This window comes from Drosophila miranda, chromosome XR (genome assembly GCF_003369915.1).
Source record: "Drosophila miranda strain MSH22 chromosome XR, D.miranda_PacBio2.1, whole genome shotgun sequence".
NCBI classification, from domain to species: Eukaryota; Metazoa; Arthropoda; class Insecta; order Diptera; family Drosophilidae; genus Drosophila; species Drosophila miranda.
Window position 1 is genome coordinate 141,669 of NC_046674.1, and position 23,777 is coordinate 165,445.

At 45.6% G+C, this 23,777-nt stretch overlaps 5 protein-coding genes across 5 annotated transcripts; 2 read left to right on the forward strand and 3 right to left on the reverse strand.

Annotated features, from left to right (window-relative positions):
* The first annotated feature begins 6,425 nt into the window (after positions 1-6,425).
* LOC108153185 (upstream activation factor subunit spp27) lies at positions 6,426-8,067 on the forward strand. Its single transcript, XM_017282997.2, has 2 exons — positions 6,426-6,537; positions 6,621-8,067. Exon 2 carries the CDS (start codon positions 6,696-6,698, stop codon positions 7,434-7,436), a length of 741 nt encoding a protein of 246 aa, XP_017138486.1. The 5' UTR covers positions 6,426-6,537; positions 6,621-6,695; the 3' UTR covers positions 7,437-8,067.
* Positions 8,068-8,794: 727 nt separating this feature from the next.
* Positions 8,795-12,822, reverse strand: LOC108152669 (adenosylhomocysteinase-like 1). The gene is made up of 3 exons (XM_017282166.2): positions 11,790-12,822; positions 10,506-10,955; positions 8,795-10,436 (listed from the first exon to the last, which is right to left on the reverse strand). The coding sequence occupies exons 1-3, from the start codon at positions 12,309-12,311 to the stop codon at positions 9,843-9,845; spliced, it is 1,566 nt and encodes a 521-aa protein (XP_017137655.1). The 5' UTR covers positions 12,312-12,822; the 3' UTR covers positions 8,795-9,842.
* A 68-nt stretch (positions 12,823-12,890) lies between these two features.
* Positions 12,891-14,223, reverse strand: LOC108152670. Its single transcript, XM_017282167.2, has 3 exons — positions 13,714-14,223; positions 13,460-13,659; positions 12,891-13,394 (listed from the first exon to the last, which is right to left on the reverse strand). Exons 1-3 carry the CDS (start codon positions 14,125-14,127, stop codon positions 12,956-12,958), a joined length of 1,053 nt encoding a protein of 350 aa, XP_017137656.1. The 5' UTR covers positions 14,128-14,223; the 3' UTR covers positions 12,891-12,955.
* Positions 14,224-15,032: 809 nt separating this feature from the next.
* Positions 15,033-21,553, forward strand: LOC108152143 (autophagy-related protein 2 homolog A). The gene is made up of 2 exons (XM_017281254.2): positions 15,033-15,079; positions 15,141-21,553. Exon 2 carries the CDS (start codon positions 15,377-15,379, stop codon positions 21,254-21,256), a length of 5,880 nt encoding a protein of 1,959 aa, XP_017136743.1. The 5' UTR covers positions 15,033-15,079; positions 15,141-15,376; the 3' UTR covers positions 21,257-21,553.
* Positions 21,554-22,113: 560 nt separating this feature from the next.
* LOC108152144 (small VCP/p97-interacting protein) lies at positions 22,114-22,991 on the reverse strand. The gene is made up of 3 exons (XM_017281255.2): positions 22,735-22,991; positions 22,495-22,665; positions 22,114-22,429 (listed from the first exon to the last, which is right to left on the reverse strand). The coding sequence occupies exons 1-3, from the start codon at positions 22,795-22,797 to the stop codon at positions 22,415-22,417; spliced, it is 249 nt and encodes an 82-aa protein (XP_017136744.1). The 5' UTR covers positions 22,798-22,991; the 3' UTR covers positions 22,114-22,414.
* Between the last annotated feature and the right edge of the window lie 786 nt (positions 22,992-23,777).

Sequence of the window (23,777 nt, forward strand, 5' to 3'; positions counted from 1 at the left end):
AAAATCAAGCAACTAAAAATACGAAAATTGACTCAGCCTCTGATTCGTTGGTTTGTCGTTAATTGTGGCGACACACAGTACCAGAACTGAAGAGAGCTGAAAGCCGACAGAATATTCTACTTCTACTATATTTTTCAAATTTCTTTCCAAACTGGGAACTTCAATGAAAGGCCCTGTCTCCCAGGGAGTCTATAAGGGAGAGGAAGGATTACTCAGAGGCCGACGCGCGCAGCTCCTGCGATTGTGTCATGGCTGTGGGGGCGTGTTTTATGACGGCTTTACTCGTACGTGGGCATATCCAAAGAATCTAAAGAACTATTCCCGGACTACACTGCCGATCAGAATTGTAAGAATTCAATAAAAATGGGTGGGGTATTCATTAACTACGGACAGTTTCAGATTTTCTTAAATATTTCATACGTTGAAAACACCTAAAACGAGGGGGAACGTTGTGAGTTGCTGCGGAGACCGCAACTCTACATTTATACCCGATACTTAGTCAGTATGGCTCTCCTCCGGCAGACGCCGCTAATATTAAACGACACGACAAAGAGTGCGTGCGAGAGAGACAGAAAATCAGTCTGAGCATGACGTCGGGCGCTGCGTAACAACTGCAAATTGATTTGTTCCTATTGGCTATAAAAATGATCCGATCTGATCCAGATTCAGGAATCTGATGGATATGGTCATTATCTATTATCAATATTGTGGATGCAACAGATTTTCGTCCTTTGTGTGGGCGGAAGGGGGTGAGGCGAAATTTTGAGATATACGTTTTATAGTGAGATCTAACAGGAGTGCGGATACCAAATTTGGTTACTCTAGCGTTAATTGTCTCTGAGATTTGTGAATATTCCCAGATTTTCGTCCATTGCGGGGGCGGAAGAGGGTGTGGCGAAATTTTGAAACAAACTCGTCTCGGTCCGATATATTAGGAGTATGGATACCAAATTTGGTTGCTCTACCTTTTATAGTCTCTGAGATCTAGGCGCTAATGTTTTACTCTAAGCAAAGCCGGCTATACTACGTGTGTGTTAGAGAGAGACAGAGCGAGAAAGAATGAAATTGTTTTCTTGATTCTGGCTATAATAATTATACGATCTGATGGAGATTTTACACTCTAGAACATATAGTCATCCTCTACGATTCTGCGTTTTTGGTTTTATCGTATCTTTAAAAATGTGGATTCCACAGATTTTCGTCCTTTGTGGGGGCGGAAGTGGGCGGGGCGAAGTTTTGAAATATTTTTGTAGCAGTGACATATCACAGAAGTCTGGATCCAAAACATCGTTGCTCTAGCTCTTATAGTCTTTGAGCACTAGGCGCTGAAGGGGACGGACAGACGGACAGACGGACGGACAGACGGACGGACGGACAGACGGACAGACAGACATGGCTCAATCGACTCGGCTATTGATGCTGATCAAGAATATATATACTTTATGGGGTCGGAAACGATTCCTTCTGGACGTTACACACATCCACTTTTACCACAAATCTAATATACCCCAATACTCATTTTGAGTATCGGGTATAATAAAATTATACATTGTGTGGGATCAAAACATGTTAAAAACTTTCACTTAATATCCACCAATCTTGTACTTTTACACTCTCGAAACGCACTGTCTTGCACAAATCATATTTGCCTTAGATTTTCTCCCCATTTTCTGGTTTATGGTATGATATGGAGAGGGAGGAAAGCGGCCTTCAATACAGAAATTGTCATAAACAAAAGTGAGGCAATTTCAGCCATTTGCATTTTTCATTTATACATATTCCATGCTCAATGCAAGTGCAATGTCAGGAAAATCCAAACAAATGGCGCAAAAAATACAAAAACTAAAAAAAGGGGAATTTATTTGCAAAATTCGAGAACTTTCGAGCGTCTAGAGGAGGTGGATACGGATGTTGAAAATTGATGAATGCACATGTGCTAGAATCATAATAAAAAGATACAAAAGATTCATACTGTGCATTTCCACCCCACCCGCGCCCCTTCGAAAGTTTAATTGTTACCACTAGCCCACAGTGTGGCATCCACTGTCAAGCACCTTGTCCAGGGTCAAACTTTGCCAAATAGTTTAGCACCGTTTAAGTTATGAGTGGGACGACTTTTATGGCCCATTGTGCCAGCATTCGCGCAGTCACTTTCCGAAAAAAAGTAAAAAAAAAAACAGCAGAAAGCTCCGCCAATCAATTCTCGAACGACTTAATGCAGGCAACCATTTGCTTATTTATTTTTTTATTTTCTTTGTGCATAAATTAAAAAGCGGGTAGCATAAAAAAAATATGTGTATAAGAAACAAACACTCAGACACACAGACACACAAATCGAGCGCGTCAGAATTTCTGGTGTGGGCGAGAAAAGTTTTTTCTTTTCTTATGTTTATACCCGATACTCAAAATGAGTATTGGGGTATATTAGATTTGTGGTAAAAGTGGATGTGTGTAACGTCCAGAAGGAATCGTTTCCGACCCCATAAAGTATATATATTCTTGATCAGCACCAATAGCCGAGTCGATTGAGCCATGTCTGTCTGTCCGTCTGTCCGTCCGTCCGTCTGTCCGTCCGTCTGTCCGTCTGTCCGTCCCCTTCAGCGCCTAGTGCTCAAAGACTATAAGAGCTAGAGCAACGATGTTTTGGATCCAGACTTCTGTGATATGTCACTGCTACAAAAAAATTTCAAAACTTCGCCCCGCCCACTTCCGCCCCCACAAAGGACGAAAATCTGTGGCATCCAAAATTTTAACGATACGAGAAAACCAAAAACGCAGAATCGTAGAGAATGACAATATCTTTTAGACTACAGAATCTGAATTGGATCGTATTATTATTAGAGCCAGCATCAAGAAAACAATTTCATTTTTTCTCGCCCTGTCTCTCTCTAACACACACGTAGTATAGCCGGCTTTGCTTAGAGTAAAACATTAGCGCCTAGATCTCAGAGACTATAAAAGGTAGAGCAACCAAATTTGGTATCCATATTCCTAATATATCGGACCGAGACGAGTTTGTTTCAAAATTTCGCCACACCCTCTTCCGCCCCCGCAATGGACGAAAATCTGGGAATATTCACAAATCTCAGAGACAATTAACGCTAGAGTAACCAAATTTGGTATCCGCACTCCTGTTAGATCTCACTATAAAACGTATATCTCAACATTTCGCCTCACCCCCTTCCGCCCACACAAAGGACGAAAATCTGTTGCATCCACAATATTGATAATAGATAATGACCATATCCATCAGATTCCTGAATCTGGATCAGATCGGATCATTTTTATAGCCAATAGGAACAAATCAATTTGCAGTTGTTACGCAGCGCCCGACGTCATGCTCAGACTGATTTTCTGTCTCTCTCGCACGCACTCTTTGTCGTGTCGTTTAATATTAGCGGCGTCTGCCGGAGGAGAGCCATACTGACTAAGTATCGGGTATAAATGTAGAGTTGCGGTGTCCGCAGCAACTCACAACGTTCCCTCTCGTTTTGTTTTGTTTTTTGCTTTTTTTTTTAAATTTTTACCGTGCGAAAGTTTTTGTTGTTCCTTGTGCCGATGCTGATACTGCCTTGCCTTTTACTTTGACGTCGTTTCATAATGACGAAACGGCGAGCATTCAGTTTTTAAAGCAGCTATAAACAAAAGATCGCATCAACTGAAGACAGCAGGGGGAAGAGATATTTAAGAGAAATATTTAAAGATCGAAACGCTGCAGTTAGTCTAGGTATTTGCAGCGGGTGGTGCCGGCATTTAAGAGCAAAAACATTGAATGATTTTCTAATATTTTCTCAGTTTATACCTAAAACTATTGAGCAGCAATCATTTTTAAATCTTATTTCAATGATCTATCGGAATGCAATCCGATACATTTTCATCTCAAATCCGATCAAATTCAAGCCCTCCATCGACTATCGATATCTCTGTAGTATTTTCCTCTCCAAAAACCCCCACTCCGCCACCTGCTGATTTCATAATCAACGATAATTTATGTGATTACTTAAATGAGCAATGTTAGATCGCTTGGAAATAAGAAACAAAAAAAAAACAAAAAACTATGCCAAGAACATCTAATTGGTACACAACAAGAAAGATAGAAAAAAATGGAAAAAAACTATTCTGAAATATTAAATCTGTCCGTCTGGCGTGTCACACTGGTGGCACAAAGTATGCCCACACACTAGTGGGTGGTGGCCGATCAACAGGTAGGGGAAGAAAACTACTCGACGGGCACTGTATAGCGACGACAGCCGACCGCAAGACACCAACACAAAAAAAAACGCTAAGAAAATCGACTAACAAACAACAAGACGAGACCACAGGCGCTGCAATAAATAAATATTCAAATCGACTAATAATGCTACAGAATATCGTACATACATATGTACATATATGTATGTAAAAGCGAATGTATGTATGACAGGAAAAAAACCAAAAGGCGACTATTTAGAGCACTACATTTGTGGATTCTAGAAATTTTTCGTCTCTGCTTACTACTTGTATCACTTATTCGCCTTAAGCCTCGATACTATTTTATCGAAGAACTTATTATATTTCCCCTTTTTGTTTGGATCATTCTACAGCCCTCCTCTTTGGCCGAGGGCCTGATTAAACATCAACCAAGCAAAAAAAAGATAAAAAGGAGTAACGGAAAAGAGAAGGAGATAACAATGCAAGCAAGCCCCCGAGGAAGCGATTACATCTCTCTTTCACATTTCAATTCTAAGGGCTAAGCTTATCTTAAAACGGATTAAAATACATTTATCTAATTTACAGAACTAGTGCATCCAACAATGAATAAAACATGCCAGATTCCGTGTCATATCCGCGGAAAAGACACACACAGAAAACCCATAAAATGGAAATGGCCTAGAGACTGACTGACACCGAAACCGCCGCCGCCGCCACCACAACAGCTGCAAAAGAGGGGACATGGTGGAGCCCATTTTATTGGATATTTTCTCTGTATATATATATATATATATATATGCATCCCGCTGCCCAGTCAGGTGGGATTTATTCGCCTTCTGCACAGTTCAAATTTCGTGAAATCGAGAGGCTGGTGCGATATTTATACTGTGTGATCTTCGAAAAATGTATAGAACTTTGTGTTATTTTATTCGGTATTAATTCCAATTGGGATTTACTTCTACTTTGCAAATAAGAAAACAAAAAAAGGGCAGGGCTATCCAAAACGCCGGCAAAACAAAGACGCGAATCAGAGCCACAAAACGGAACAAGAAGTACAAGAAGAAGAGAGCAGATAGCAGGCACCAGAAATAACTGTATATCACTTTAGAAATTGGCATTAAATATACATACATGAATGCGAAAAATGCAACAAAAATCACAGCAGCGCTGCGTGCAACGTCTACCTCCAGGTTGAACCCAATTATCAAAATTAGAAAGAGAACACACTACACGCACGCACTGTGGCACGTCACTGGCACGCACACTCTTGCACGCACCGCACTATGCCTATCTATATTTAAATAAACAAAAAAATGGCATACAAAATAGCAAAATTACCTCAGCGCCAGATTAATGTTGTTGTTGTTTTTGTTGCTGGTATAATTTTTTATTGGTCGCCAGCGTTGTTGTCGTGTTATTGTTGCTGCAGCTGGTGAAGTTTGAGGAAATTACGCGGCACGTGGCATGGCATTGACAGCGGGTGGCACTGGTACAACATTTAAGACCGGAACTAAACCGATGGATTGAGCGTTAAAAGTTATAAAATGTTTATTAAAACTTTTGAGTGAACAACAATATCGCGATGTTCTCCACGGGAGATTCTAGCCAGTGCTGCCAACTTGCGTCTTGCGTAGATGTCCGATTGCACAGAGATGTATCAATTTGCAAAGAATTATTTTTAAAATCAGCAATATATCTAAAGATTTATAGATTTAATTTGCTAAATTATTTATTTAAAGACGTTTTTAATTGAATTTTTGCAAATAAACTCCTTCACAAAACAATCAAGACAGCGCCGTCTGTGGTTGGTCAGCCGAACTATTTACAGCATTCCCAAACAGTTGGCAGCCCTGCTATCGATAGCGATAGCGATATCAAGAAATTGCATCAAAAACCAATCGCAATACAGAAGGGTGACCATTTACTGTACATTCCATACTTTTTTGTTTATTTTGACATTGAAATTGCGTGGCAGGTATATTTACAGTGTGTCGTTAATATATTTTCATTTTCAAAGGTATATTTAAGAGCAAAGGTTATGTTCAAAGTTACCGCCAAATTCATGATTTATATATCGATTAGCGATACAGTGCTCTCACCTGCGACGAAAAAATGAGTCGTAGTTTTGAATGGGCTATACAAGAGGGTACGTACAACAGGCATGCGCTGCATTTTCTGGGTCGTTCTGCCTGTTGTCCACACCCTCTTTTTCCTTCCATTATGTAGCAAATGTGTAGTAGCCGTGTAGAGTTTTTTTCATAAAGAAAAAAAACGCAGGACGCCGCCGCCGCTTGAAAAAATCGCCATCCAAAGGAAGGTGAAAATTTAGCCAAAAGCAGACCCACGGTGAGCAGCAGTTTGCACCCAAGCCTAACACAGACCTAGCCCCAACTAATTCCACCTGCACGTGCTACCCGATCCGCTCGCAGTGCCGCAGAAACGTGTCTGAAGAAGGGGGCCCCTCTGCGCGTCTACAGCAAAACAACAAGAAGAACAAGAACAAGATGTCCGACATTTCCAGCGAGGACCTGCGCCGCGAAGTGCAGGCGGTGCTGAAGGACGCCGATTTGGCCACCATCTCGGCCAAGCGGGTGCGCGAGCAGGTAGAGGGAAAACTCAATTGCTCGCTGCTCGGCCGCAAGAAGGAGTTCGACAAGATTGTCATGGAGGTGATAAACGAGCAGCAGGACGAAGAGGAAGATGACGACGATGACAAGGATCCCGATGCCGATCCGGACGATGAGAGCGAGCCCAGCGAGGAGGAGTCTCCCAGCAGCAGCGAGGAGGAGAAGGCCAAGAAGAAGCCGGTACAGAAAAAGCGGCCACAGCCGACCAAGCACAAGGCGCCTAAGAAGAAGCGCAAGACACTTAACGCCGACGACTCGGGCACCGAAAGCGATGCAGGCTCCGATTCCGACTACGAGGTGGTCAAGAAGCCGCCCGCGAAGAAGAAGACCAAGGCCGCCGGCGGCGGTAGTTCCGGCACGGGTGCCCCTCGCAAGAGCACCGGCTTCACCCGCGCCTACAATCTCTCGCCCGAGCTGTCCGCCCTCATGGGCGCCCCCTCGCTGCCCCGTCACGAGGTGGTAAAGAAAGTCTGGGCCATCATCAAGGAGCGGGATCTGTACGATCCGAAGAACAAGCAGTTTGCCATCTGCGACGAGGAGCTGATGAAGGTCATGAAGATCCGCCGATTCCGCACCTTTGGCATGCTGAAGCACCTCAAGCCGCATTTCCTTGACTAAGCGTGAAGAGGAGGAGGAGGAGCACTCTCCACCCAGATCCCATCCAGATGCAAACGGTCAGCATGCACCACCACCACAGACACCAACCAACACAAGCACACGCACACTAACATCTCTATACATCGCATCGCTTAATATTAGTTTAGTTTTTCCATTTTTCTCTTCAGTCATGTCACCGCAAACCTTTCGGCTCTGTTCCAATCTTTTAAGACTTACTTTTACGCGATGTAGACAGCGACCAGGACAACCAACGACAGCGAGAACCAGGAAACGATGGACTCCGACGATAATGACGCCCCATTTGACTCCTTTGGGGAGCCACAGCCACAGTAGCAATGTGTTTAGCATTAAAACCTTAATTAAGACGGATCTACTAAACAATTTTTATGTAGTCTACGGCATTTTAATTATACATAAAAAATTATATTTAAAAAAAACTGCGACTAACAAAACGAATTGTAACAACAACAACAATACATGATGAAGAAGAAACGAATTGTATAATTTTTTGTGTAACGTACTCTCGTGTGTAATTTACATTTTATAACAAATCAAAGAAAAACAAACAATTTTAAGGCATAATAATCAAGAATAAACTTTGAAATAGACGACGAGCAATGATGCATCTGAATATACATCTTTATGTATGACAACAACAAACAAAGGGAAGTGTTTCCTCTGAATGTATTCTCTTGCTTACTATCCATTCTATTTTCTGGTAGAGAGAACGAGAAAGCAGCATAAATTTGGTGCTTGTGTGCTATGTGTCCGTACGTTTTATTGTTTAACACTGAAAAATATGAATGAATATGAATCAGATATAGTAAGAGAATTTTTAGCGCCATTTGAACATTTTTCCAGTGCTTAGTGTTATGTTTTGAGTCATTTTAAAGAAATCCGAACAAAACTTCCTGATTTTCATTCCGCAGTGCTTGGATTCGAGGTGATTCAAATCTGACTGAAGGAAGGATTCGTAGGGATCGAACACCTAATGCGGGGACATCAGTATAGCTGTGATATTATGAATACTGTGGATTCATGCAGGGCTCTGGTACGTATTAATGGGTACGATGGTACTTTCCTGGAAATGGAAGATGGTTTTCTCTACGAAGGAGAATATTCCTCATAAATATTACCATAGGAATAGAGAACCTTATATTTAGCGTATACCTGTTCATATCTAAGACACATGATGTGCATTATGCTTTCTTTTCGCAACCTTTCGTAAAGATCATCGCTGGAACCATTATTAAGCTCTATAAGAAGCCGTGACTTTACACTTTTTCAAATATCAAATATATCATTAAAGAAGAGGTATACATGTATCCCTTAATAGATTTTCAAACCCCCGTCTCATCATTGATCAATAAAGAATGCCCTTTTTTATTATTGTTTTTGCATTTCTCACAAAACTTCTTACAAACATTTTTCAGTTTTAATTCGCTTTAAGACTTTTCGTTTTTTTTATACATAAAGTTCGCTCTAATATACATATGTGTATATGCAGTGTATATATATATATATTGTGGATCTGATATATATATATATATACCAGCGCGTGTATATAATTGAATAAATGGAATTACTTTGCACTGCATTTTCAATTAACTTTTTTCAGACGCGGCTTATTGCTCGGACGCTCAACAAAAACGGAACCAAAGGACGAAAAGAGCCCGTGGGGGTGGCAGGGGCTAACATAAGACATGTAACAGATTAAGTACGTAAAGAATACGACGAAAAAAATGTATAGATAGATAGATAGATAGATATACACATACATATATATATTAGTTATATAAATTCAAAGATCGGCAATAAAACGTTTCAAATTTTGTTAAATTCTTTGGGGATTCACATGGTTTTCGGTTTGGGTGAAGCAGCGGAAGAGAGATAGAGAGAGCAGTGTTGGTCAGTGGTCAGCTGTGTTGTGGAGGGTTGCGTGTTAGGTGTTGATCAACGACAAACGAAATATACTCAAAAATGCTCTAAATACTATCGGAAATAACGTTAAATGCTAGGAAAAGCCAAACTAAGGGTTTGAATTCTTGTCCAGTATCCCGTGCTCTCTTCCGAATTGGTTCTCATCTTCAGCATGGGCCATGGTTGGCTATTGGATCTCTACTCGCTAAACTAAGCAATACATTTTGTAATAGTAACTTTGTGTTCTAGTGTTCTCCTTTTTGTGTGTTGTGTGTGTGGTTTTCTGTCTGTTGTCAACAATTTCGAGAGGCCCTTACTCCGACTTCATTCATCCATCCGTATCCCATTTCTGGCCAGCATTCTCTCTTAAATAGTTTTACTTTTGCAAAGACAATACTTTCGTTGGCGTTGTTTCTTCTAATTGTTGCTGCTTGTTGCTGCTACTGCTGCTGTTATTGTTATTGTCCTCCTCCTGGATCAACGTCTTTAGTAGCGATAGTAATTGGGCTTGAAAGGACCGGCCTTGTTTAGGCCCATGTACTTGGCCTGCTCGTCGCTCAGTTCCGTCAGATGGGCATCGAACGTGGGCAGATGGAGGCTGGCCACATACTCGTCCATCTTCTTGGGCAGCAAATACACATCGGACTTATAGCGCCCAGGCGGTGCATTAAAAAGCTCGATGAGGGCCAGCGCCTGCGTCGCCGATGTAATGGACACCGCAAAGGAGGGAATGCTCGAACAGCTCAGATTCACCAGACGCCCCTCAGCCAGGAGAATGATGTACTTGCCCTCCGGCCAGATGATGTGATCCACCTGCGAGCGCACCTTTTCCCAGGTGAGGTCCGGTGTGCGCAATCCATTTACATCGATCTCCGTGTTGGAGTGCCCCATATTGCTGACAATGCAGCCACTCTTCATCTTGTCCATGTGCTCGCGCACCACCACATTCTTGTTGCCAGTGGCAGTGACCACAATGTCCACATTCCGGATCACCTCGTTCAGCTTCACCACACGAAAGCCATCCATGCTGGCCTGCAGAGCGCATATCGGATCGATTTCCGTGATATACACAATGCAGCCCTAAAAAGAGAATTGCAAAGAGGACTAAGAGATATTCTAGAGAAGCATTTCGTTTGTATATATTCGCACCTGTCCCTTGAGGGCCTGGGCACAGCCCTTGCCCACATCCCCGTAGCCACAGACAACGACCTGCTTGCCGCCAAACATAACGTCCGTGGATCGCTTTAAACTGTCCAGAATCGACTCCTTACAGCTGTAGAGGTTATCGAATTTTGTCTTTGTCACCGAATCGTTCACATTCATCGCGGGGACCGTCAGCTTGCCCGCCTTGGACAGCTGATAGAGGCGATGCACGCCCGTGACGCTCTCCTCTACAATACCTTTGACGAGCTTGAACATTGTGGGATACTTTTTCAGCATCAGGTGGGTGGCATCCCCACCGTCGTCCAGTATCATGTTGGGCTGCCAGTTCTCGGCATTCACACATCGATCGATGCACCACCAGAAGTCCTCCTCCGTCTCGCCGCGCCAGGCAAAGATGGGAATGTTGGACTCGGCCAAAGCGGCAGCCACCTCGTTCTGCAGGAGAGAGAGAGAGAGAGAGAGAGAGAGAGAGAGAGAGAGAGAGAGAGAAAGAGAAGGCGAGAACGAGAGAGAGAGAGAGAGAGAGAGAGAGAGAGAGAGAGAGGAGAGAGGGAGGGGAGAGCGGATAGACAGTGGTTAATCAGTGGGTTGTATATTTGGCATTGTTTGGGGTCTTATATCACAGGGCGAAATCAGTACGATTAGGAACTTATTTCCAGTCCATTGCTGCACCCTCTTTAAGCACGGTACTTGTCTGATAAGCCCCGTGCTTCGGTGCGGGGGCAGGCACAGGTACAGGGACAGGGTCTGACATGACAGGGAGGGAGGGAGGGTTCTCTGATTCAGCGTGACAACGTGTCATGGCAGTTCTCGATAAAAAAAAACCTCGAAAGGCCGATGGAAACCTTGGCATGTCGGCCAGCGGCTGTGTGTGCTTGTGGGCAGCGTTCCATTAGACGAACCATAAACTGGTTAGAGGCGGGGAGACTTGTGCTAATTGCATTGGCCACGGCACCAGGAGATGACGGGCCAAAGCATTGACTACACGTGTGTAGTGATATGGAGTGGCCCGATCTTGCTTCCCTGGTCTCCCTGGGGCTGTGACCCAATTCAGGGCACATCAATTATCAGCAACGTCGCGTCATCGATTGCCAAACACTTGAGCCGCAGCGGACCCGCACAGCCAGTACTTAATTGATTAACATGACTTGATTGATCATTTGTTTGTGCTGCGCTTCGCTTTTGCGTGACAACAATTTTCGCAGGGGGTGGGTTAAGGGGAGGGGGGGGGGATGAGTAGGGGGTGGGAGATCAAGTGACTCTACTCACTTGCGTGGAGTAAATGTTACAGGCGGCCCAGCGCACGCTGGCCCCCAGCTCGACAAGGGTTTCGATGAGCACCGCCGTCTGGGCATTTATGTGTGTACAGCCGACGATCTTGGCATCCTTCAGGGGCTTATCCTCGGCGGCACGCTTACGCAGGGCCATAATGCCGGGCATCTCCTGTTCGGCAATTTCGATCTCACGCCGACCAAACGCATGTTGGGCGGTAATGTTGCGCACACAAAAATCAGAGCTGCCTTTGGTGTTCTTCTGAACCTTTTCGCGGGGTGGCACATCGTCACCGTCGTCGCTGCTGCCCGTGTACGAGGCAGAGCTGAACGAATCCGTGGAAGAGGCGCTCAGCGAGCGACTGCGATAGCGGCTGGTCTTCTTGAGAGCCGACGATTGCTTGGTGGGGGGTGGTGGCACCACAACGCTGGCATCCTGAGGCGGTACGGCAGCCTGCTGCTGCTTGTCGCCACCACCGAAACCGGGATCCACCACCACCGTGTCCGCCAGATTGTTCATAATATATTATCCTTTGCCTCTGCTTCTGCCTTCGCTCTGGCGCTGTTATGTAAATAACACAACTGCCGCAGGATGTTATAGATGTGTGGATATGGGGTCTGATTACTCTACAAATCGCAGATAATTATCACGTGATACTCCAGCGGCTCGCTTTATGTGTGTCAGCGTTACGTCCGCAGTCGAGGCCGTCGCTTGTGTCAATTCACAATTTTAATTGTATTTTTTGTGCGTCTCCTTTGTTTCACCTCTCCTCTGACGCTGCTCTGCTCTGCCACTGTTGTTGCGTTGCTTCTTCTTCTTCTTCTTTGCTCCGATGGCTCTCTACGCACGCCAGAGCATTGGACAAGTATTGGGTGATGGCTGGCGGTTGGAGTGGGACTGGTTGGAGTGCTGTTTCGGTGTCAGTGTATGTACGAAATAAATGGGATCGCGATCGGTTAATTTTAGTTGATTTTTATCAAGAAAAAGAACAAAATCGAAACGAGGACTGTAAACTAGAGCTGGGTAAAACAAGCTGTAAACGCACTATCGATACATCGCATAATCGGTTGCGCTTGTAGTGTTGGTAAATGGCGTTAATTTTCATAAAAGTATTCGAATTTTATTCAACAGAAAACACGTAGTAAAGTAAACCCCCATCTCCACTACATTTGCTCCCCCAGGTAACCGCACAGCTCCGCATCATCCTCACTCGTGACCAGACGCGCCTCCGTCTGCAGTCCGACCTTGTAGGACTCTCGCTTGTCCACCAGTCTCGACAGGTCCTCTACAGCCAAGGGTCCCTGCTTGGCGTACTTCTTTATGAAATCCGCCACGAGATGCTTGTCCACCACGGACATCTCTAGGATGTGGCTCCAGGCGAGCAGGGCCAGCGGTCGTTCCGGCGAGAGCGATTGCGAGGGCGTGATAAGGTGGCGATAGAGGCAGCCGCCGACAATCTGCTGCAGCTGATCCACTTGGCCCTGGAAGGCGCAGGGATGGTACAGCATTACAATAGCGCCCTCGGCGAGATTCCTCATGTATCGCTGTGGCGGCAGGTACGAGTAGGTGCCGTACTCCGCTGGCAATGGACGGAATTGGCCACTGGGTACCAGGAATCACATAACCAAATTAATATGAGAAGGAAAGTCTTGATGTATGATCCCTACTTGGTGGGTGGGAGATGCGTGTACTCGATGGACACGTTCAGGCACTTGGATGGCGGGACATAGGCACTGGGTAGGAAGTGCTCCGTAAGCACGGCCTCCCTGGACATATTCGGATCGTAGGTGCTGCGATTGTTGCTGATGCAGAGGATATTGAAGCTCTGGCCCACATCATTCGGATCGTAGTCCACCGCAAGATTGCTCTAAAAGTATCAAAGATGAATCACGGCTCAAAGGGGAAATCCCCACCCACTCACCATTCCGTCATCGCAGATGGTTTCCTTTAGGGTTTTGACTGCCTCCACCTGTTGCTTAAGTCGTTCATTGGGCGCCTGGGGAAACCAGTTCCCATTCCAGCTATCTGTAAAAGCCTCCTCCGATGCCGCCGATGTGCTTGTGTTTTGTTGCTTTATCACATGGGGCTCCCCCGGGGCATAAGGGAACCACTTGCCCCTCCAATCATCTTTGGTGTTGGGTATTGTGGTCGTCTCCGGTACACGTTGCACTTTCGGAATGTGAGGCTCTCCGGGAGCGTAGGGAAACCATTTTCCCTGCCAGTCGTCCAGGCCGAAAGTCGGCTCCAGAAGATTGGCCTGCGCTTTTTTGATGGACTTAGCCTGACATGTAGCAATGATAAGGCACAAAACGGTCAAAGAACGCAAAAGGAACATAACAATTGCAATTGAAGGAAACAAAAGACCAACAAAACAAAAGAGAATAGTATAATTAAGAACTTTTCGAGCAACAGCTGTGTTGGGATACGGTCATTTTGCAGCACTGCTTAGGTCACGACTTTGACCAGGGTATCAACAGGTGGATTGGGATTTTAAATGGCATCATTTTGCTCGATTTTGCTTATTGTGGGAAGAACTATTTTGGATTTTTAAAGGTATATAAAAATCTAATAAAAGCAAGTGTTTAAAATAAGGCATTCAAGTAGAAAATTGATTCATTAATTGGATACAAATATGTGGGCAGGGCTGAGAGATCTAGATAGCTAGTAATATTTACCGGAACATCAAAAACGAGTATTTCTTGGTGAATAACCGGTTGACAACAATGATTCCCGGCAACACTAATTTTCATACCCTAGGGAAAAGATATTATAGAACTGAGAAAATTTTTGTCATCCCAGGCTCCGTAGGTATCAGGATCGAGATTAATATATACAAGATATTAATAATATACATGATTATGTCTAAAACATAGCAATTTGAGAAAAGGTCTTTATAAATTACGTTTTATCTTCATATAAAATTAACGAATTAGGGTATACAAAAGCCTATGCGCTCATCATGTCTTAAAATACCAGCAACATTGCGACTGTTTTTTTAACGCAAAATGCAATAAAAGCAAGTGTTTTAAATAAATCAGACAATTAGAAAATAGATTCACTAATTGGATAAAATTATGTGGGCATGGCTAAATGTTCAATATAGCTGAGAATATTCCACGGAAGATCAAAAACGAGGAATATGTAAATAGAACTTGAATTCGTCAGTATAAATACGGTATCTTTTATAAATGAGATGGTATGTTTCGGTATATTTCTGAGGGTCGGACGGTATATTTTATCGATGAGAAGAAGAAGAACAAAAAGCTGCCTCGTCTGGTGTTTGAATGGTGATTTTTTAAACGCATTATTTGTACATTTGCGAGTAGCTAAGGCTCTTTTTCATTGCAGCCAACCTGACCCTTATAAATATTAATCCCAATTCTACATTAAGATGCAAGTGATTTGCGCAGTAACACCAGTTATCGCTAAGAAACGTCCGCTGTGATTTCCATTTCCGTCTTTCACCGACGAACAATAACAAAGGTCTGACTGCGTGTGCGTGTGGTTGTTGTTGTTCGACTGGTCTGGAAAAAATACAACGCAGAAGGCCGAAAAACTGCGAATCAGAAATCAACAGCACCACCATGTCGTGGTTTAATCCCTGGGATGGGCTAAAGACAAAGATGTGCAGATACCTGCTGCAGCGATATTTGGGTCAGTTTTTTGAGAACAATCTGAATTTGGAGCAGCTGAAAGTGGATCTGTACAATGGCAGGGCCGTGGTGGAGAATATCTCGCTCAAGGTGAACGCCTTCAATGATCTGTTCGAGGACCAGGGCTGGGCCTTTGAGGTAGTATCCGGACACATTGGCTGCCTGACGGTGGCGGTACCATGGAATGCTCTCATGACCAACGACAGCTCGCTGGAGATCTCCAATCTGACGATAACGCTACGTCCGGTGACACGCTTCCAGAGCGGCACCACCATGCTGGAGTCCATGTGGTCGTCGGTGAGCAGCTCCATGCAGATGGCCGAGGAGTGCATGAAGCAGGTGGACGATGATGTGCCCTTCCTCAACCACAACAATGCCCTTATTGGCCTGGAGAAGTTCGCGGAGACTATCGACAATGTCCTAAATCGCATTAAGGCCAAACTCACGAATACAACGCTCAATATCGAGTACCTGCTCCCGCAGTCGGACAAAAAGCTTGTTATGTCCTTCCAGGCCAGTCACGTAGACTATATGAACAAAACGGGCTACGAGAGCCTCAATCACAATGGTGTGGACCTGAGCAGCAGCCAGACGATGGCGGATGACGATGATAGCATTACCTCTAACTTCAATACGCTGCCAATGATTGCTAAGCACAATCTGGTGATCGAGGGGCTGACCATACACACTTCCGAAGTGCTGGATATCGACAGACACATCCATTCGGTGAGCGGGCCCATCCAGTACGAGCAGCTCTGCAAGATCGTAGAGCTCAAGGGATCGCAGAACATCCAGATCAACATCAAGCAAACCGAGAACATTGTTGGTCCCAAAGTGAATCTGGAGATCATACTGGATGATATCTACTTTATACTGACGCCGCGGCAAATCCACCTCCTGGTGGAGATCTCCAAGGGCTTCAGCAACAATGAACGGCCCAAGGATACGCTGCGCAAGACACGCTGCAAGAGCATCAAGTCTACGACGCCGCCGAGCGAGTATCAGCAACGCGAGCCCACCAAAATGACGGGTATACTCTCGCAAAATGCCGACTGGTCCTCAGAGCCCACAGAGTACTCGAGCTATGAAGTAGCAAACCAGGAGCCTGGAGCCACCAGGAGCGTCTACTCCAGGAGTACACATCGCAAGATGTGCGAATCTGTGGGTGGAAATTCGGCCTCCAGCATGGTTACCTCCTGCAGCAATGCCCAGCAAGAGATGGGCTACACGGAAAAATCCGGGGAGATCCTTAAATTCAAGATACAGATCTCCCAGGTCTTTGGGATCGCCCTGCACAATGATATTCTAATCCAGAACACCGCGAGCATCGATAGCTATACGCGTGTGTTCGACAGCTCTAGTTTCCAGAGCTACTCGCAGACGTCGCAGCAGTTTTTCCACCAGAACACCCAGACGGCAAACCACCTGCCGATGGAGAACCTGAACTATTTGCTGGTAAAAGCGGCGCCCATTATTGTGAGCGGAAATCAGCAGCGCTACTTTCAGGAGCTCACCTCAAAGACCACACTCTCGGCAACGGCAGTGGACTTTTGCGAGGTGCTCGACAATGCGATAGACCATCTCATCCAGTTCGATCGCCACCGGAACTGCCCTGATGGCTACCACATTCGTCCGGAGATCGTGGTCAATCAGAGCTCGTCGTTCCTGTTCAAGCAGAACCACAATCGTTGCACCAACAAGATTGAGTGTATCTTCGATGAGTGCACCGCAGAGCTCGACATCTCGATTTACGATCGATTGGGCGCCCTCTTCGGGCAGTCGCACTTTGCACAGAGCTCTCGGGAGAATGAGATCTATCCAGAGGATGGCAGTCTGACGGAAGTGCAAGTGAAATGCGAGAACTTGAGGCTACATCTGCGATTCCCAGTAGTCGATGGGCGGCCGCCCAACGATCCCCACAAGATTCCCTGGTGGAAGAAGAACGTCCGCCAGGATTTCCTGGCCCTAGAGTTTCGGAGTTTGTTGATCGCCTCGCGGGCCCACATCACCATCCTGGCGGAGGAAATGGACGCCTTCTACTGCGATGCTGAGAAGCAGAGTGCCATTCCCCTGCTGAAGGGCCATCAAAAGAACAACAAGAAGATCCAAATCGATGTGCTGCAGCCCAGGGAGAACAACAACGACACCCGAACGACGGATCATAACAAGAAGCCCAAGCGGCGGTCGCCCTTTAGCTCCAAGTGCACCTTTGGCTACACCACCAATGTGGAGGGTCTTGATGGGTGTGCGGATAAAACGGATTCCTTTCTGCCTGGCGAGACGGAGGAGATCAACGACTTTTGCCAGAGCTGCACGCAATCCTCGAAGCTAAAGGTCGCGGTGTATGTGCCTCAGATCAAGGTGGTGTTGGAGTCTAAGCTGATGTACGAACTGATCTACAATCGCCTCAATGGCGATCTGTTCATGTGGGAGCCGCGTTCCCCTTACTACGACTACGAGGAAGAGGAGGAGAAGCAGAACGAAAGGGAGGAGGAGGAGCCCACCCTGGAGGAGAGTGCCATGGAATATCAGAAGCACAAATACGACAGGAGTGTTCTGCTGAGCACCAGTGCCATGGAGAGCAGCATCTATTTTTCCATGGCAGAGAATACTCTACCCAAATCCCATGCCAATCCCAATCCCAGTCGCAGTCCCCAACTGTGCACCGATGACGCCTTCTCCTTTGAGCTGTTTGTGGCAGAGGGATCCCTGATATTATTCTCGCACTTTGTGGATCCCGAGACGCAACTGCGGACGCAACAATGCGGCAAGTTTCAGGTGAATATCAAGGAGCTCAAGCTCTTCACCATCAACGGACTGAACAACGATCCGAATCGGAGTTACTTTTGCATTCAATTGAGCCACGTGGAGGCGCTTCACTGTGGAAATACCCAGCACGATTTGCATCTCGCCTGGAGCGATCATCTAGATGCCAATCTCCAGCCCACCATCTACAATTTTGGCAGGCAGGAGCAGCATCAGGAACCCTACAGGAAGCGGCAGGAGGTGCTCTCCGTGGTGGCGGAGATCAAGAAGCAGCCGGAGAAGCGCATAAAACGCATGAAGATGTCTTTCGGTATCAATGGGGCCATACTGCAGCACCATCCCGCCTTCTCGGAGCACAATTGGCTGAATCAATTGCTTGACTTTATGGATGTAACCGATTTCCCCATCGAGGCGTATGTGCCCTTCGCTCTCGTCTCCGAGATCCAGCTTCATGTGTGGAATGCGGCCATCGACTATCGGCCCCAGTTCTTCCCGCATCGGGCCCTTATTGACATTGGCTACTGCACGCTGAGCAGCAACATTATATCCTCGATGAGCGGCTGCACCCTGCGGGTGATTGGCGAGGACTGTGTCCTCAGCATGGGCTCCGGCTCCGGTTCCTCCGGCTCTGATACCCTGATCCCCGTGCTGAATGTCGGTCTGCTGAACATCTCCTTCCGCCTTAACGAGGACGATAAACAGCAGCCCAGAGTGGATCTGCGTTCCTCCATCCACGACATGCACCTGAAGACCTGCTACGACTCGGCGGCGGCTCTGGCACAGCTCATTGGCTATGTGGCCAATGACAAGGATCTCATTTCGCCCGAAGGGAGCTCACTGGAGGCCGAGAGCAAAATTGCTGAGTCCAAGGCCAGTGAGGAGGATCAGGTGTGCGACGACCAGACCCAGGATCATGTGAACAAACTGATGGCCGATGCCGTGATGGATGTGGAGAGTACGCCCGGACCAAGGCACAACAAGCTGGCGGGGAAGGAGGAGGGCATCGAGATCTTCTACTTCCCCGACGAACCCAAGGAGAAGGCGGAGCTGCAGAAGAAAAAGAATATAGCATCCTCGCCCTCGAAGAAGAAGGAGCCCGGCGATATGCAGAGCATATCCCTGATTGTGGAGAGTGGCCCTTCAGAGATCTGCAACATTGTGGACTTTGAGTCGAACGTGATGCTCCAGTCGTACTACAATCAGACGCTGGAACAGCCCCTGCAGCAGGTGCAGCAGGAACTGGGGGATGTGCTCCCCCCGCTGATGGAGGAGCGTGACTTTGACATCATTCACGACGATGAGATCTCCCGCATGGACAAGTTCGGAGTCAAGCAGATCTACGTGTCCGAGGATCCGCTCCAGATCGTGGACAATCACTTCTGTCTGCCCCACGAGAAGGTGGATCTGCTGAGGCCGCCCGTGAACTTTCCCATTGCCGAGAGCAGCTACACTTTGTGCGAGATGACCTTCACGTGGCACCTGTACGGCGGCAGGGACTTTCCAGATCAACCCACAATCGATGGCAGCAGTAAGCAGACCCAGAGCGCAAGCTACGGACACATGTCGGACACGTACAAGTACGGGGTATCGCAGCCGCAAGGCGAGAAGGCTTCGAAGAAGGGGGTAGGTCTGCCCAAGGAGCCAAAGGGCTCGAGAAGGAACCTGGATGTGCTGGTGGAGATACAACTGTCGAAGATCCGCTTTTCTTACGAGGCCTATCCCCTCAGCTCCATATACTCCTCGCGGCAGGTGCTGCTCGTCTCGGAGATCGAAATTCGAGACCGCCTGCGCTCCTCAGACATCAACAAGTTCCTATATCATCCGAACATCAGCAATATATCCCGCCGACCCGACGAGAACATGGTCATTGTGAAGGCCTTGAATGTGCGACCCAACCCTCAGAAGAGCACCGCGGAGGAGTGCTCCCTTCGGGTGTCCATTCTGCCCATCAAATTGAATATTGACCAGGATACGCTGCTCTTTCTGGAGGACTTCTTTTCGGCGTTGTTCAAGAACTCCTCCTCCAATTCCAGTGCCTCAGCGAATTCCAAAATGGAGCTCAACTCCTCCTCCGACATGCCCGTGATGTCGGTGAACAAAATGTCTGATGCCCTGCAGGATCTGGAGGCGAGGCAGATTGTGGAGCGGAATCTTGATGTGCTCATCGACGAGGGCAAAGACACCACCGCAGAGCTGGAGGATGATCCCCTGGGAGGAGAGTCGGCGCCCGTCTACTTTCGGGAGGTGATCTTCAGCCCCGCTTTGCCCATCTGCTTCGACTACCATGGCCGTAGGATCGAATTGTCGCGTGGCCCCATTACGGGTCTCATTATGGGTCTGGCCCAGCTACAGGGATCGGGCATCTGTCTGCGGGAGATCGTCAACCGTCGCGGCATCCTCGGCTGGAACAAGCTCTGCGAGTTCCTCTGCAAGGAGTGGCTAAAGGACATCAAACGCAATCAACTGCCGAACATCCTGAGTGGTATTGGGCCCACCAATGCGGTGCTGCAGCTGTTCCAGGGCGTTTACGACCTTTTCCGGCTGCCCATCGAGCAGTACAACAAGGATGGGCGCATCATTCGAGGATTCCAGCTGGGGGCCCAGAGTTTCACGGCTCGCACGGCCCTCGCGGCACTGGAGATCACCTCGCGGATCATCCACTTGCTGCAGTTCACGGCGGAGACCACCTTCGACATGCTGTCGGCGGGCCCGTCCCTCAAAAAGCGATACACGAAGCGAGGCAAGAAGAAGCGTCAGGGTAGGCCCAAGGATCTGCGCGAGGGCGTAGCCAATGCGTACACTATCGTCAAGGAGGGCATCAACGACTCGGCCAATACGCTGATCGAGGCGGCCATGACAGAGCACGACCAGAAGGGCTACAGTGGCGCTGTGGGAGCTGTTGTGCGGCAGATACCCCAGCTAGTCGTCTGTCCGGCTGTCCTGGCGACGCAGGCCACAACGAACATACTCGGCGGTGCCAAGAGCTCCCTGGTGCCGGAGGCGAAGCTCGAGGCACGCGACAAGTGGAAGCACGAGATCCACTAATGGATTAAATGGTTCAAAAATGTAATCTTAAGATTAATTCTACTTTTCTGTTCGGGACACATAAATTTATCGTATAAAAAAGAGTTGCATATATAAATATTTTTTTATTATTTTACTAAAAAAATAAACTTGTAAATAAAATGGTACATAAAAAATACTGCTGGAGGAGATCTCTCGACGGGGAATGCATTAACGGACACGAGATCTCTTCATAAGGGACAAGAAATCTATTTAGAAAATGGGATTTTTACTTATTTTCATCAAAATCAATAATATTATTAAAGTTTTATCTATTGATTTCGTGTTTTCATATTTTCATTTGACTAATTTACTTAATAAATGTATAGAAAAAGGAAAGTGCTGAATGATTAATGGGAAATGGAAATTGAATTATCTATAGGAAGTGGCTTCCTGTATTTCAACGATTTTTCTTCAAAATATTCCCCATTTCAGATCTCTTTTCCGTGGAAAATAATTTTCATTTGGTTTTCCCCTTTCAATTTTTTTGTATATTTATTCTCAATTTGAAATCTCTTAATTTTATTGGTATTTTTTATGGTTCGAACTATCAGGAATCTTTTAATTTTAAGATCCGCTAAACAAGTATCTGTTTTTCTTCATATATCAACGATTTTTCTTTGAATATTCTACGTTTTGGATCTTTATTTAATTTGGTTTTTGAATTTAATTTTTGTAATATTATTCAATATTCTTCATTTGAAATCTCTAGATCTCTTTTTCATCTATGATTTCTACTTAGTTTTTATTTTATAATTTGTTTATCTATGGTTCGATGTAACAGTAAGGAATAAATCTTTTAATTTTCAGATCTCTTTATATGAATATACTTTTTGTTGTTGTTTGATGTAGTTTTCGTGGTCTTTTTATTTTTGGTAGCAATTTGGTACACAGTTTAACGCTTTTTAAAAAAACTTGGAGTGTGCTTCGAAGGTAGATGTAGACGTGTATAAATATACAATAGATAAGGTACAAAGATGGCTAACAAATAAACCATTTATAAAGATATACAAAAAGCAATGTACCCTGGCACCCGGATAGCTTCGATAACGTCATACAATATGAAGGGCGTCCGTCGTCTAGCGCTTTAGAAGCAGCCGGACAGAGGCAGCTGCGGTGGGGATTTCATTCACTGTAGCCTTAAGTAGTCTGCCACTGAAAGAAAACATTCGGATTTGCAGGTGGATGGATTGCATTGGGTAATTAGATAACTGAATCACCTTCAGGGTGGGCTGTCCTTGGCCTTGGCGGTCCGCTTCCCGCTCGCGACGTTCCTGCTCCAATGCCTTCTGCTGCTGCCTGCGCAGGTTTTCGGGATTTTTAATTCCACGCGACTCGTTCTCCTGGCGACGCTTTTCCGCGGCGTCCAGTTGCTGTTGGCGGCGCTCATCCTGCAAAAAATCAGATTTCAATATGGTGTCTACATCGCTTCCAGCACAGCTATATCGCATTTGTCGCACCGGTGAGGGCATGAGATTGGCTTCCTCGGCACTGTTGCCGCAGCAGGATAGGCACACACCCATGTCTGTTTTTATTTTGTTTTATTTGTACACAAAACAAAAATAGGGCTTCCTTCTTGTGTTGTTTTTGCGTAGTTTGTTTCGCCTTCTACTTTGTTTTTGTGTGTCAGCTGACTGCTAGGGCTGTCGCACTCATTAATTCAGAAACTAATCAGTTTCTGTTTTAAGGGAACTTCAACGATACTTTAAAATTAGTGGTTTGCTTACAGAGACCAAAAATGTCTTTATTAATTAAGTTTTAAAAACAGTTTCTTAGTATTAAATGAACGAAGAGGGTATGGCCATACTCCGGTTGACAAGCAACAAGTCTTCAAATACCAGCAACATTGAAGTGACAACATTGCGACAGTTTCTTTCATGTTCTTCTTTGTTCAAACCGTCTTTTAGTCAAAATACAATAAATGGAAGTACTTAAAAGTAATTAATCTTGTAGAAAATTTATTCATCAAATGAATAAAACTATGTAGGCAGAGCTGAGAGTCTTAGTTAGCCAGCATTATTCAACGGAATATCAAAATTGAGCAATTGGAACGATTACTGTCTTACGTGTTTTTTGTTTTACCTTTTTCGCTAAAACCATTTTTTAGGAAAAATCTAATAAAAGCAAGTATTATAATAAACCAGTAAGGTAGAAAATAGGTTAATTAATTGGATAATATTATGTGGGCAGGGCTGAGAGATCTAGATAGCTAGTAATATTCAACGGAACATCAAAAACGAGGAATATGTATAATAGAACCTGAATTTGTCAGTATAATTTTAACAGAGACGGTATATTTTGAAATATTTCTGATGGTCGGTCACACTGACTTTTTTGCCACCATGTCTAGCTCACACACCTTGCAAATTTTATACTTTTCATAGTGTTTTCTAGTACTTTCCAGTATATTTTAAGACGCGTTATTGACTCACCCTCTTGTCGAATGCACAAATGTAGAAATCGTGTAGAAATGCCGCTTTGGGCCATATCCCAGGCCACATCG